This window comes from Poecilia reticulata, linkage group LG6, assembly GCF_000633615.1.
Source record: "Poecilia reticulata strain Guanapo linkage group LG6, Guppy_female_1.0+MT, whole genome shotgun sequence".
Taxonomy (NCBI): domain Eukaryota; kingdom Metazoa; phylum Chordata; class Actinopteri; order Cyprinodontiformes; family Poeciliidae; genus Poecilia; species Poecilia reticulata.
Window position 1 is genome coordinate 4,500,402 of NC_024336.1, and position 13,776 is coordinate 4,514,177.

General features: G+C 38.1%; 1 protein-coding gene across 2 annotated transcripts; it reads right to left on the reverse strand.

Annotated features, from left to right (window-relative positions):
* Nucleotides 1–5,963: 5,963 nt before the first annotated feature.
* gal (galanin/GMAP prepropeptide) lies at nucleotides 5,964–12,485 on the reverse strand. 2 transcript variants are annotated; one of them, XM_008410906.1, is made up of 7 exons: nucleotides 12,374–12,485; nucleotides 12,215–12,295; nucleotides 10,931–10,985; nucleotides 10,443–10,514; nucleotides 6,645–6,731; nucleotides 6,417–6,488; nucleotides 5,964–6,190 (listed from the first exon to the last, which is right to left on the reverse strand). In XM_008410906.1, exons 2-7 carry the CDS (start codon nucleotides 12,293–12,295, stop codon nucleotides 6,129–6,131), a joined length of 429 nt encoding a protein of 142 aa, XP_008409128.1. In that variant the 5' UTR covers nucleotides 12,374–12,485; the 3' UTR covers nucleotides 5,964–6,128. The 2 variants fall into 2 exon arrangements, with proteins under 2 accessions (XP_008409128.1, XP_008409129.1); XM_008410907.1 differs by lacking the exon at nucleotides 10,443–10,514.
* Between the last annotated feature and the right edge of the window lie 1,291 nt (nucleotides 12,486–13,776).

The following is a 13,776-nucleotide window of genomic DNA, read 5'->3' on the forward strand; positions in this document are numbered from 1 at the left end:
TATTGGACATTTCCTCAGGTGGTAGCGAGATTTAAGTTAAAGATGTTAAACACTGTGTTTAGTGCCTTATCACTCTGATTACTTAGTCCAAATATAACTGCTCTATATGTCAAAGCTTGTTGATCATGGTTGTTGTGTTGAAGAGTTTGTACTGGCTTCAAGGGTTTTATTGCATTTTGTAGCAACAAGGAGGGTTGCTATGCAGGGCAGCCAGCTTTGTTACCTTCATAAAAAGTGGCAGATGATGCTGMAAATGTTAAAAAATTGAGAGATTTTTTTTCCTTCATATAAAAGCAGACTTTGTCCTTGCAGTTATAGCGTTCTACAAACAACGTACTCAGTGGTGTGAAAATGTTTTTACTTGTTCAGAAAACAATTTTATGCCATACAAAAATAACTGTTGTGAGTGTAAGTTACTACAATACATGCAGTATATACAATACACACTAAATGCTAAACTTGACTTTCCTTTCCCTAGGCTTTGCACGAGCTGTCAAAAACACACTCAGATCTTCACATTGTTACACTTGGTAAGTCTGTCTGTACTTTGTTCGTCCCTTATATTTCATCAACAACATTGAAATCCCTGTCTTGTTAGAACCCACCAGTTAGAATAACATAATTTTTTGTTTCATATTTGATGGCTTAATGTTATATCCTTCATGAAGTCCTCTGTGCAGTGCTTAGATAAATGTGAACAAAYAAGTTTCAGTGTGAAAACACAAAGCAAATGAATAAATAAATAATGATTATAAAATAATGAGATAATTCCAGTGCCCAACCCCACTTGAATCCACATTTCATTTATGATTGTGGGTCAAAGTTGTTTGAATAGAACAGATTGAGGGGTCTGCTTTAAATACTGAGGCTAATTGGTATGTATAATGGGCACATTCTATAATAATATATAAGAACTGGTGAAAAGTTAGTTTAAAAAAATGAGAGAGCCAGAGAGTTCTCTGCAGTAAATGTGGAAATAAACATTGCTGCTGAAAGCTATTCCACAGTAAGAAGTCGTGTGTTGAGCCAGACCAGCATGGCGCTTTTTGTTAGGCAGTTGCACAAGGACATTGTGTACACACCTTGTCCTCCTTAAGGTTCTTCAAACCTGTTTGGACCTGTGCTGATCTGACTCCGTTTTCTTTTTTAGTGAGAATGAAAGTGCCCTCAAATAACATGCATTTTGATGCTCGTTGGTGCCCAAACTGATGGACATTTACATCTACATTGGACAAACACTGAGAAAATATTCTGTTTACTTTGTAATCATTTATTGAGGGTTCTCATAAATGTGAGAACCCTCATAAATGGGGTCAGTTTCGTAATTTAGTTTWAAATAATAAAATATTAAAATGGTGAAAAAATATTGGTTCCAATGCCCCTTGAATAAATAACACTGAATGCAGTCACATTTCAGTGTATTATAGGCAGGGGTGAAAGTAGTTTTAAATTCTTGGGGGTACTATGACAAAAAGTTTCTGTGCTGATAAATTTTTTTGCGAAGCGATAAAAGCTGGGTAGCTCTTGAATTGCTACAAAATAAAGCTGCATTTCCTTCAGCCCACTGGCTGCAATGTTGACACCTTGAGATGCAATGAGACCTAAATCGTGAACATCATGGCATGGAGTGCATCACATCCATGTCTGGCATATAACCTTTCATTTTATCTTTTAAACTGGTTCTATTGATCCTGTGTCCAGACAAAGGGACAGAGGGATAATTATCCCTCTGTCCAGAGGGCAGAGGGATCAGCCAAGCTGATCAGTAGCCAATCAGCTTGGCCACTGATTATAATCAGTAGCCCAGCATCATGACCTGTTTGTTCAGAAGATCCTGCAGCTTCCACTTCTCTTCCTAACATGATGCCTCCTCACCCTGACTCTCATACTGACAGGAGGAACCACAGAGCTCTGTTAGGTTAAAGCTCATCTTCTGAAGTTGGGATATTTTTCCTCCAACAGGTTCCAGAGGAATCACCTCAAACCAGATGTTGGACTGGATTTTATTTCACTGTCATTTGTGAATGTTAGCTTCTCATTTTCAACAGTGGAGCTATAAAGGTTGAAAAAGGTTAGCATKTTGGATAAAGTCTCATCAACATAAATATTTCCACTAAATAAGAAGCAAAAAAAATTGATAGAGGAAAAACCTCTCAGACTCTGAGCTCAAAGCAAGATGTCAGAGAGCAAGGAAACTATTATTTTTGAATTAGACAATTTAATTTCACATAATTATCGCGGTAGAAGCCATTTGTTTGTTAAATAAAATGAAACATATTTACCGTGTTTGATGTTTGTTGTGTCGTATASTCACAAAGAACAAGGTAATTAGTCCAAGTTTGTTGTTTATTGAACGTTCAGAAAYTACAGCGGCTGTGATGAGCCACAGCAAAGCTAAATTAACCCGAACAGGTGATCAACTCAAAACCACTCGCACCTTTTTACTCTCCGTATCTCTTTGTCATTTAAGCACACCCGTTGCGGCGGCAACCACCTGCGCTCCTGGAGCCGAGAACATATTACGTTAAAAACATCAAGTCCGTTACGATATCAGGTTTTCAGGCTTGATATTTATTTTGCGTTCAATAATATGCCTCCCTGAACACAGTGGTGGTTGATTAGTTAATTTTAAACTCCTGCTCTGCTCGTTATTTTGGTAATGGAACCGAAACGCACAGAATTGCRCACCTTGTCGAAATTATAATGATTGTTGCTGTTGTTGTTGTTGTTGGGTCATTAATTTGAACACGTTTTGTTGATTTTGTTGTTGTTCTTTAATAAAGTTATGAACGCTTTAAGCCAATCAGAGGACGTGCTGGTCTCAGCCTCCTGGCAGCGTTCAGTTTGTCACCTGATGCCGAGATCAACTCAAAACCTCTCGCAATCGACGTGTTGCAGCCCTGCTCTAGCAAAGCACAAACTAGCAAAGCAGAAACCATATGAAATGAGAAACAAGCTATTTTTTAACGGATTAATTGTGTTTTAGATTGTTCTTGAAAAATTAATCAGTCACGGCTGATTAGTGGGCGCACTCACAGCTGCACAGTGAACCCATTTTTTTTTTTTTTACTGCTGCAGCCGCTCTCCTCTCTCTTGCAGGTACTGCGTACCCCCGCTAAATCTCTTAGGGGTACGCAGTACCCTACCGTACCCCCCTACTTTCACCCCTGATTATAGGTTAAGGCAGAGGTTCCCAAACTGTGGGGCGCGCCCCCATTGCAGGGGGGGCGCGGGAAGCCATCTGGATGAAAAAACAAAAAAAAAATAAAAAAAGAACACATACCTGCTGCTGTTGTGCAGAGCTATATAGGTGTGTTAGAATCATGGCAGCAAACCAGCAAAATGCAAAGAACTTTTAACAGTTTTCCCCCCAAACTAACCGACTGAGTTGAGTAAAGCTGTTGGATGAAGGTAATGTTAGCTAAAAGATCACTAGCTAATATCAATACAGCACCTTAAGCTTGTTAACAAGTAGCTTGAACATAGACAACAACAGTCTGAACATAGACTGTTGTTGTCTATGTTCAGCTATGATTCATTTTGCCCCCCAAAAAGTTGATTCCCCCCCTTGTTCGTCTGGAGCCGGGGCTGTGCACACACATCATTCAWCCAGACAGTTATTTGTAATCCATAGGGGGGGGCCCAGAAATAGTTTGGAAACACCTGGGGGGGTCCAGGAGAAAGAGTTTGGGAACCACTGGGATAAGGTAWGTTTTGGKTTTTGTAGTTTGTAATTGACAATACGTTTGTTTGACTGCCACACATTTTCAGGTAAAAAGTTTATGGATTTACACAAACTTTCATGTAACATTAATTTTTTTGCATACTTTTTACATAGCCACAGTCGCCCCACTGTGTTTGTGCATCAAACACTGTGCCGCAACAGTTTTTGAGTTATGCACGCTGTATACCCGAGGCCCCAGGTCATACAGGGTGAACCCAACACATAGGACTCAATACCAACAGCAGTGACGACAAGTTGACATTTTTCAGCTTTCTTGTCTCGCAGAGCTTGCACATCTGTGTGTACAAGCTCAAAATTTCACAAGCACAAATTTTGTAGGAGGAGGGCAAGTGATTGTTGCCTCATCACTCACATTTCACAGGAAATTAATGGACAAGGAGCGATGTTGCCTGCTGTGTGTCAAACAGTCAGTCATGGATGTATATTTAAACACTTTAGAGACTGAATGTATTGATGCTGGGTGGCCACCCATGTGTAAACACTATAGTCTTGACATGGTTGTCCTTCTTCAGGCTCCTCTCTCTCTAACCTTCTTTCCTGTCAGTTCAATACAGGCTACTAGTGATTGTAAATTGCACATTCATGTTTCTGTTCATTCCAGATGTGAGCAGTGAGCAGAACACAAGTTCAGCCTCTGAACAGGTTCAGTCTATTGTGGGAAATTCAGGACTCAACTGCTTGATTAATAATGCTGCCATTGGATTCTCCACTAACATCAGCACTGTGACCCCAGAGGCAATGATGACGATGTTCCAGGTCAACACTGTTGCACCACTCTTTGTAACAAAGGTATGGAAGATCCAAATGCTATTTCCCCCATGCCAACATAGGATTAGTGTTATAGTATGTATGTTATGWATTTGAATGCAATAAAATGCATGGATTTYATTTTTAAAAAGCATCCTTTCTTATATGCAGTCCTTTTTATATCATATTTAACTTTTAGGGAAATATTTTGTGGCACTGCAGTTTGTCCTCTTATTTTAGATGTTGAGACCCATTTATACATGCTATAACATCTTCAGGTCTAAAGTTGACAAATWAYCCTAAATGTGCAGATGTTGCACTGTGTATGAAACCAACAAATACATAAACTCTACATTATATTTTCCCTCTGACTTATACAATTCATTTTATAAGGAGAACTGGAGAATTTGGTGGGTCAGCTCAACATTAAAATGTATGCTTAACAAGACTACATTGTCTGACAGAGAAAAGTGTCACAAAAAGGCATAATGACCTGAGAAAAGCCATGTGTGAGGACAACATTAACAGTCTGAAAGCTGATTTACTCCTCTGCCAGACCATAATGTTCCTGTATGCCTTAAAAGCAATCTAGCTCTGTTATCCACTGTTGCTCCCCATTTATTTTGTGTGATAGTGTGGACTAAAATACAGTACTTGTTTTGTAAATGAGTCAACCTTTTACCCACCAAGTCAGTGTGTTTTAACGGGACAGAAAACATTTCATGGATGGAATATGAGGTGCCTTGGTGACATTTTCTTGTTTCACTGTAAGTGAGACGAGCAAAATACGAGCTGTGTTTATATTCTGTTGTTAAACTCAACATAGATTGTACATGAACATCATATACAGGTTCAGTGGCAAGGAAAAATCCTGGCAGAGTCCAGCTCTCACTAGGATGAAGCTTGAGTTTAACAACAGGCTTATAATGTGAGGCATCACATTAAGCCTGTTGAAGGCTTAATGTGAGGCATCATGAACACGTCGTCGTGCCCCTGACATATACTCTCACAAAATGTGTCAAGTACTTTCAGTTTTCTTTTCCTTTTTTATTCTTTTTTTTCTGGATTCACTGTTTATGAGTTGAATAAATAAAAAAAAACTTGAGGGAAGATGACTGTGTGGTTTAATAAATGTTAACAGATTAACAAAACTTTTCACTTTGCATTAAATTATTTCATTTTCATCAAATAAAGTTCCAGTATGTAAAATATGGTTGTATTTGCTCACCAGGTGTGCGCTGCCTTTCCTGGGGAAAAAGAAGGCARAACTCAACCACTCACTACTTTTTGCTTTTTAAAATAAGAGCTGTGTAGTTTTTAGGATTAATTGTTGTTTCAAATTGTAAAGAAGGATATAAAATAAGGCATATCATGAATCTATTTTAATTTGCTCATTTCACTGTATTCTTGCAGTCCTGTGACAGAACGAACATAATTAATAATTGCACCCATCTACAGCCGACAAACAGAGTGAGCTTCAGTAGATAAAAGATTTATTTACACAGGAACAGAAATAGCCAAGATGTATAGTTGGGGAATATAAGTTTGCCCATGGAGTTAAGATAATTRGACATTTAAAGAACTAGGAGGTCAAATATCTGAAACACTGCTGGAGGACACAGGTGGAAGAGAGATGTTAGGGATTGGCCAGTTCATCTGATGACACAGGAGAAGACATGCTGTCCAGGGCTCCCATCTCTGAAATCACACACAAGACAAACATAAACAGCATTCAGAAAAACTTGTCCTGCTTCTTCTAGAGCCACATGTTAATCAGCACCTTTGAGGTATTTGGACAGGATGTGTAACTGTAACCTTCTTGCATAGATTTGATATGTGGGGAAAATATTTACATGCTTAAACACTTTCATATTCCTTCATATTTCAAAATTAGGTCATCAGTTTCACTTTAACTCAAAAATACCTTTAAGTTTGAGGTACGACAGGAAATCGATGACAGTGTGGATGACATCTTCATCTCCTATTCGCAAGGAACCTACAGAGGCACAGAAGCAAAATGTATAAACCTTAGAGTTGACTTTTTTTTCTTCTTGGAAAAAAAAACGTTTTTCTGGAAGGCAGTTTTTCTGACTTCCAGGTTTTTCTTCAAGCAACTTTCAGCAGAAWATGGTATAAAATCTGAGTGACAGACCTGTTCTGAAGTCTTCGTCCWGGCCCATGTCTCTCTTGCCAGCCAGACCCGCCTTGTCTCCTAGTGTCCTGTGTCCATCTATTCCGTCTGGACAGTGAGGAGTGACCACAGTCAAATGTAATCATACAAGCAGTGAAGCGGTCAAATTAGTTTTTTAACCAGTGCAGCGTTAACTCTGATAATTCATTTGTTTTCTACAACTTAATGGAAGAATGATTTCCAAGCTAGCTTAGCTAAAAATGTCATTTGACAGTTAAAAGCTTAACTATTTTGAGGATAAGCACCCCACTGTTTCAGAGGCATCATGCAGACACACATACATACATACATGCTCTCTAAAGAGTTCAAGGACAGTATTAACAGTTGGATAACTCAGCACTGCATTTGGTTTGTTAATGTTTTCTTCAGTTTTAGAACTTGTACAGACCAGCTGCAGGGCTTGGCTCATGGAATTGCAATGAAGCTGAAAACAGGACATTCAAAATATGACTTTTAATGCAAACACACAAAATGTCCTATATAAATTTAAAAATAACAGAAAAGSAAAGTGGTTTTCTAGGTGGTAGCAGTTGTCATTAACACTGACTAACAGAGCTTTAGATTGTACTGAAAAGGCAACATATTCTCACGCCTTATCCAAGAAGCTGTTTTGATTTATTTTTGTTTTTTTCTTTTATTAATTCAGTAACTGGGGCTGTTTGTCTTAAGTTATTTATATTTATGTACAGGGTTCAGGGTTTCCCCCAGAAAACCTGCTACGCCTGGTGGTCAGTCTACCATGTTTTTATATTAAAACATGTTAAGTTGACAGGAAATGTAAAATATTACTGGGTAATATTTTACCCAGTAAAATATTACCCAGACAACATTACACTGGCAATGTTGTCTTCCAGTAACATTGCCAGTGTATTGGCAATGTTACTGGAAGACATTGCCAATACACAGCTATATAGGTGTAAAACGACAAACCAAAAACAAAATACAATCAAAACGAATAGAAACAATTTTCACTTCTGTTAAATCTAAATTAAGTTATCAGTTAGTGGAAAATACTTTTAATGCATTTAGAGCTGGCCCATGGCCTAAATGAACTAAGCATCTCAATGGCCCCATAAATGCAAACATTTTAACACAGACCACCAATACAGAAATGTAACATTTGTTTACTGAGAATCAGTTCTGTTAAATCAAATGCTTTCAAACAAAATAAAAGATTTTAAATTGTTTAACATTGACTTTGTAAAAGTTCAAAGAGCAATCTTCACAGTTAAGAATGAGAATACTTCAGCTACAATCTGAAGTATTCTCCAAAGAAACACGACTACTCAGGGAGTTGATATAATTGCAGGTGAAGCTTCTCCAAAAGAACACCTGGCAAATCGTCTAGTTTGGTGAGAGGTGGAGAGCCAGCTGCACTGGGGTAAACTTGAGAAATGCGGCTGCGGTGATGCACTTGGCGATAACATGTAGAGATGCCAGCTGATTGCTATGCTCCCAGCTTCATGCTATGTTCAATACATTAAATATAAACCCCTTTTCTCAGTAATAAGTCTGCTCTGCCGGCTCAATACTCAGCGCAGCAAAGACGCTTGCAGTTCCAGGTTACTGGTGAAACCCTGTACATCTAACAGTGAGTAGAAATTTATAAATGGTTATGCTTTTAAAAAAAAAAAAAAATGAAAACATTTTTTAAAAAATATTATTGGAACCAATTGAAACAATCCCAGTGAACCTGTTTGCCTGAGGCAGATCACACTTAGAGACAGTTGATGTATTGTGCTGTGGTCATTATAGAAGCCAGTGATACCAGTGTCTGCCATCCAGACATAGGTAACTCTTAGTTCATGTGGAACCAGTGTCTGCACACCCACATAACAATGTGGAATGACTACAGTAACGTAGACATGAACTGCTGATGGACATAATCTACAGAGACCACAAACCTCCTGCAGAGAATGACTGAACTCCAAACATGTTCCCTTCACATCATCTCAAGAGCAGGGCAGACAGATCTTCATGGAAAGGGTTGCYATGTCTGAGCTGCTGCGTTTGGACGCTTTAAGGCTTGGGCCTTAAATCACCAAAAGCCGAGTAAAGCGAAGCGATGTAAGGTGATGCAGTGGTGTAAGGCTAGCCAACGATGGACACTAAAGAAGTGGAGCTACGTTCTCAACTGTGACAAAACACACTTCTGTCTAGCTAGCCAATGGACAAGTCTGGGTTTGGCAGTTACCAGGACAACAGAACTTACACTGACTGCGTTGAGTCTAGTATAAAGTTTGATCCAAAGAGATGGTGATATGAAACAGTTTTTCAGCAGATGGTCTCAGCCCCTTAGTTTCAGTGAGGAGAGCATCCAATGCTTCWGCATGCCAAACATTTTGGACAACTAGATACAACTAACTGTGTGATGTAACATTACTGAGCACCAGTGAGGTCCATAAAAACATGAGTGATTAAGTTTGGTGTGAAAGAACTTTAGTCCGGTTCCAAATCCTGACTTCAACCACCAGAACACATTTTGGATAAATCTTGGTGGAGACTGTGAGCCAAAAACAGACAGCAGAAATACCCTTTTTATAGAGTGGTGCCATAAAGTCATAAAGCTTCTGGAAGTRGAAAGATATCCCATAATAGTTTAAGTTGTTATACCTACAAAAGGTGGGTAGAAATCATATAAAACCAGATGGATTAAGAATAAGATTTAACTTGAGTTAATTTGAGTGTACAGTTAGATGAGTGAATACTTTTGGCAGGACAGTGTTTCCTGGTCTACGTGTGGGTCAAGTTACATCCAAAACAGGTCATTCTTTATAGATACTTAAATTCATGTTTAAATTAGTTTTGTCTGTGGATGAATTTACTTAGTTTAACTAAAAAAAACATTTATGTGTGTYAATAAAAATATGCAAGAAGTTACAATGAGAAAAGTTTTGCTTTAGGAGACAGACTGCTGTTTGGTATCTTATTTTTTGTTACTACAAAAAATACTGATAGACATAAATGTAAAAAAGAAAAACACAATAACAAAAAAACAAACATAATGTAAGGTATGTATTTATGGTTATAGAGATTTTATGTCTGGGTATAGAATATTTTGCAGAATTTTGCAAGAAAATATAAGGACAATCAGAAGACGGYGTCATGATTTTTGTGTGTTGGGTTTTGCTGGGAGTCAGATGATGATTTATTGCTATTATTATTTCCATGGGAATGGTGATGTTGCACTTCCATTCTTCCTGTTTATAAATGATGTATTTTTATTTAATCCAGGTCTCTTTTTTTGAAAAGATTTTTCAATTCTCATTTTCTGCAGTATTTTTCAGGATGTTTCCAACATCACTGGTCTGGGTTTTACTCAGTTTTGCTGTAAGCAACATGAGCCCCAATCTGAAGTGACATCAATGGAAAATAATCACTSCCATTCAAATTTACCTGCTTCGTCCTCTCCAAAATGATGTTATTACTTAATTATTGCTTTTTTCAAATCTGAAACCACTTGTTAAAACAGTCTAGAAGAACATATAATCAGACTTATAATCAGACTATGAGATTTACAGGAGGTTTTATAGATTTTTTTTTGTGATTCAAACTTATTCATGTTGCACTCAATTCCTTCTGTTTAACGCAACTGCAAAAATGCACCATTGGAATGGAGAAGAATGGCGGCATGAGAGAACAGCATGAGGATGTGTCCTCTGATGGACAACAGAAGCAGCTTAAAAGAAAAGATGTTAACAAAGAGCAATTCCTGCCCTGGTGCCAAGGCCCTGCAGCGGCTGTATGTTTCTATCTTACATTGAGTGACCAGCTCGTCTCTGCCTCTGGCACTGGGGGAATCCTTTATCTGAATTAGGTGATCAATACGACCTGAAACACAGGATGAGGCAGGAGCAACCTTTACCTGGGCTCCACACACACACGCACGCATGCACACACACTGCTCAGGGTCCAGGCTTTGTGTTCTCAACTAACTGGACCTTCTTAGGAACACACACGTACGCACGCACTGATCTGGACACCCATTATTAACTTAATGTGTCCTCTGAAGCTAATGAAGTCATCTTCAAATTACACTGCATTAGCACTATGAAGACGGACACAGACAAAGAAACACATCATCACAAAGATGAGCTCCATCAGCTCTTTTGTGCACTTTGTTAAATGAGCAACATTTTCAGGGAGAACAAAGAATAGCGGATGGGTGTGAGCTGGTGCGTGCGTGCGTGCGTGCATGTGTGTGTGTGTGTCTGTCTGTCTCATGGGGTGTGTGCAGTCTTACTTACGAGGACCTAACAGGTAGCCAGCACTGTTCAGAGTCCAGCCACGCTTCTCTTTCGCCTGCAGGTTCCAAAGACACAGCAGGACAAACTCATTCAGACGTATTAAATATTGGTATTACTATCAGACTAATGGRGTGACCTTTTCTGTTAGATCCACAGTTTTCACTCTTCGCCAGTGTTTATTTAAAAGTAGTTCAGCACGGGGGTGAAGCCTTCAACTGCTGCTGCGCAACTTACAGGTTTCAACCACTTTGTGGTTGAAACTTGCTAAGCATATTCAACATATGCTTAGCTATATGTTGAATATTGAATATTGTATCAGACATATTATTTATTTATTGTCCAGCCAAATATTATTATGCTAAATGTCACCTTTGCTAAGTGAGTTCTAAATTTTCACAGCTGTCTTTTAGCATTGCTGCGTTTCACAGTTTTATCTTYATTTGTAAGTTTTGGAAATTAGTTTCTTTTAAGGAATCTAAAAAACATTTTACAATGTATTAAATATTACATTGAAAAACAACTGTTTTTCTTTTCTGTGTTAAGACACAGATCAGAAGAAAATTAGATCTGGTTTGATTTTCTTTTAATGTTTAAAATAATGTATAAAAAAAATAATAACACCCTCCAAATATCAATTTATGCAAAGTTGAATATTTACTTCATAATTCACATGATTTCAATCATTTAAACATAAAACTAWGAGGTTACAGAGCTACAGCTTTAATTCAATTCAGGTTTTTACTAATGGAAGCCTTAACCGTCTTGTAATGTTTGTTAAAAGCTGAGTTGGGATTGGCTGTCTTGGATGTTATACATGAACAAATAAATTTGAGAAATGGGTGGAAAAAATAAGACGTTATTATGCAGCCATTTGTAAGTTTATAATAGGTAAATGATTAAAACTATATAATTCGTCAACTTCACCTTCTGCTAATACAATGAAATTAACAAATATTTTGCAAAAATTATTAGTGGTTTAGTCGTGTATTTAAGTACTCACATCTACTTCTAAATTCATTTATGTCTGTATGAAAAGAAAAAGGTTACAATTAAATATATTTGTTGTGAGAATAYCAAAGGACAAATAAAGAAGAAGAAAAAACAGAGAGCATCCATGAGTGGTTTTAACAAACAGGTGAGCTGTGATATGTCTATGTTCAAATAATTAATCCAGATTTGATTAGTTTAAAATGTCTAGACTTTGAACTAAAGCATAGCATAAACTGGTAACGTGAAACTATTGTGTCAAATGGACAAAGTTGCGGTRGCGGCGCAGAAACTTACCGCAATAACCAGGCCGATGGTCTCAGAGAGGGTTGCGCAAAAGATGAGCGTCACGCAAAAAAAGCCGAAGCACCTCTGCATCTGAGTCAGAAACAGAATAAAGGCTGAATAAAAGCCCCACTTCATCAGAAACGGTGCTGGCAAAAAAAGCGCGCCTACCTTTCTTTGATCGGTCTGTCCTCCAGGTGGCGCTGTCTGAGCTGAAGTTGCCGCTGAGTCTTCGATCTGTTTGGGATGAAGTGAGGACTCCAGCCTCCTTTTATTGGCCTCAGCAGCCCGATCCTGGGGCCGCCTGCTGCCGTCAGCAGCCCCTCCTGCTCCTGCACACAGGATGGGGAGGTTAGGCAGAATTCAATAGCAGGCCTGGCTCATAACGCCATCATCAGATTTTTCCTTGTCGCCCTCGGAGACCTGAGATTGAATTTTACGGAGAAAACACGCCTGTCTTATATTTTTCCCTTCTAATCTGATCAAGAGTTCATTTCTTGAGTTCCCTCCATCACCGAGACTCCTATTGGTCGATAAAGCATCTTCTTGTCAGTGATCATAACCACTTAGGCGTTTTATAGCGTATATGAATATAGATACTTTTATTTCTAGCCTGGAAATGTTCTTATTTATTTTAGTTGTTGTGAAGCTGCTTGTGTGGTGCATTTAGTTCTGAAACAACGGACYGCCGTTTTATCCAGCTGACTAAACAGGTAGTGGTCTTTAGAAACCCCACCTGAGATTCATTCATAACAATGCTAACCTATATGATTCAAACATACTTTTTACATTGAATAAGCCTGGAGACATCAAGGCTTGGAGTGTTAAATAATATTACAAATGTATTTGTCATTATTGTCAATGGACAAAAATCTTTGTAATATTTAATGATGAAGATTTATGATTTATTAGAATGCGCCCGTCTCTGATGAAGACAAGAGGACAGATAAAAGTGAAAAAATGATCAAATGATTTATGTACCAGCATAAATTCTTAATGCTGGTACTGAAAAATGTCATAATATGAAATCTACAAGAAAAGAGCTTAAAAAACAAAAGGAATATTTTTGTAGGATATAACTTCTTCCCACCACAAACTTGCCAGTTTTGACTTCCATAAAGACAGGGAGAATAAAATAAAGACATGGGAGAATAAAACATGGAACAATAAAAGATACGAGAAAGTTTTATTCTCTGWTGAGAATKCAGTTCGTCACCCAGTATGAGTTCTTATAGGAGGCCCTTCCTGCATCTAAATCCTCCAACTGAACTCCACTGAAATTGTTTGGAATAAATTTCAGGAGAGATTTACATTAATGGAGCTGGAACAGATTTTCTTTGTGATGCCATTTTCACCACATGGAGCAACTTTTCAATCAGCCAGATGGAAATATTTTTAACTCACTTTTAATTCTGTGTTATAGTCTTAAAGTTTTGATCAGTCTGTAAAAGTTTATCCTGTTTCTTCTTATTGCATTTTAARCTCAATATACAATGCAGTAGGACTTTGTTTCACCAAAAACCTCCTGTTATCTTCCTGAAATCTGCGACTTCAAAGGCCCTTGGAAGGGCGTC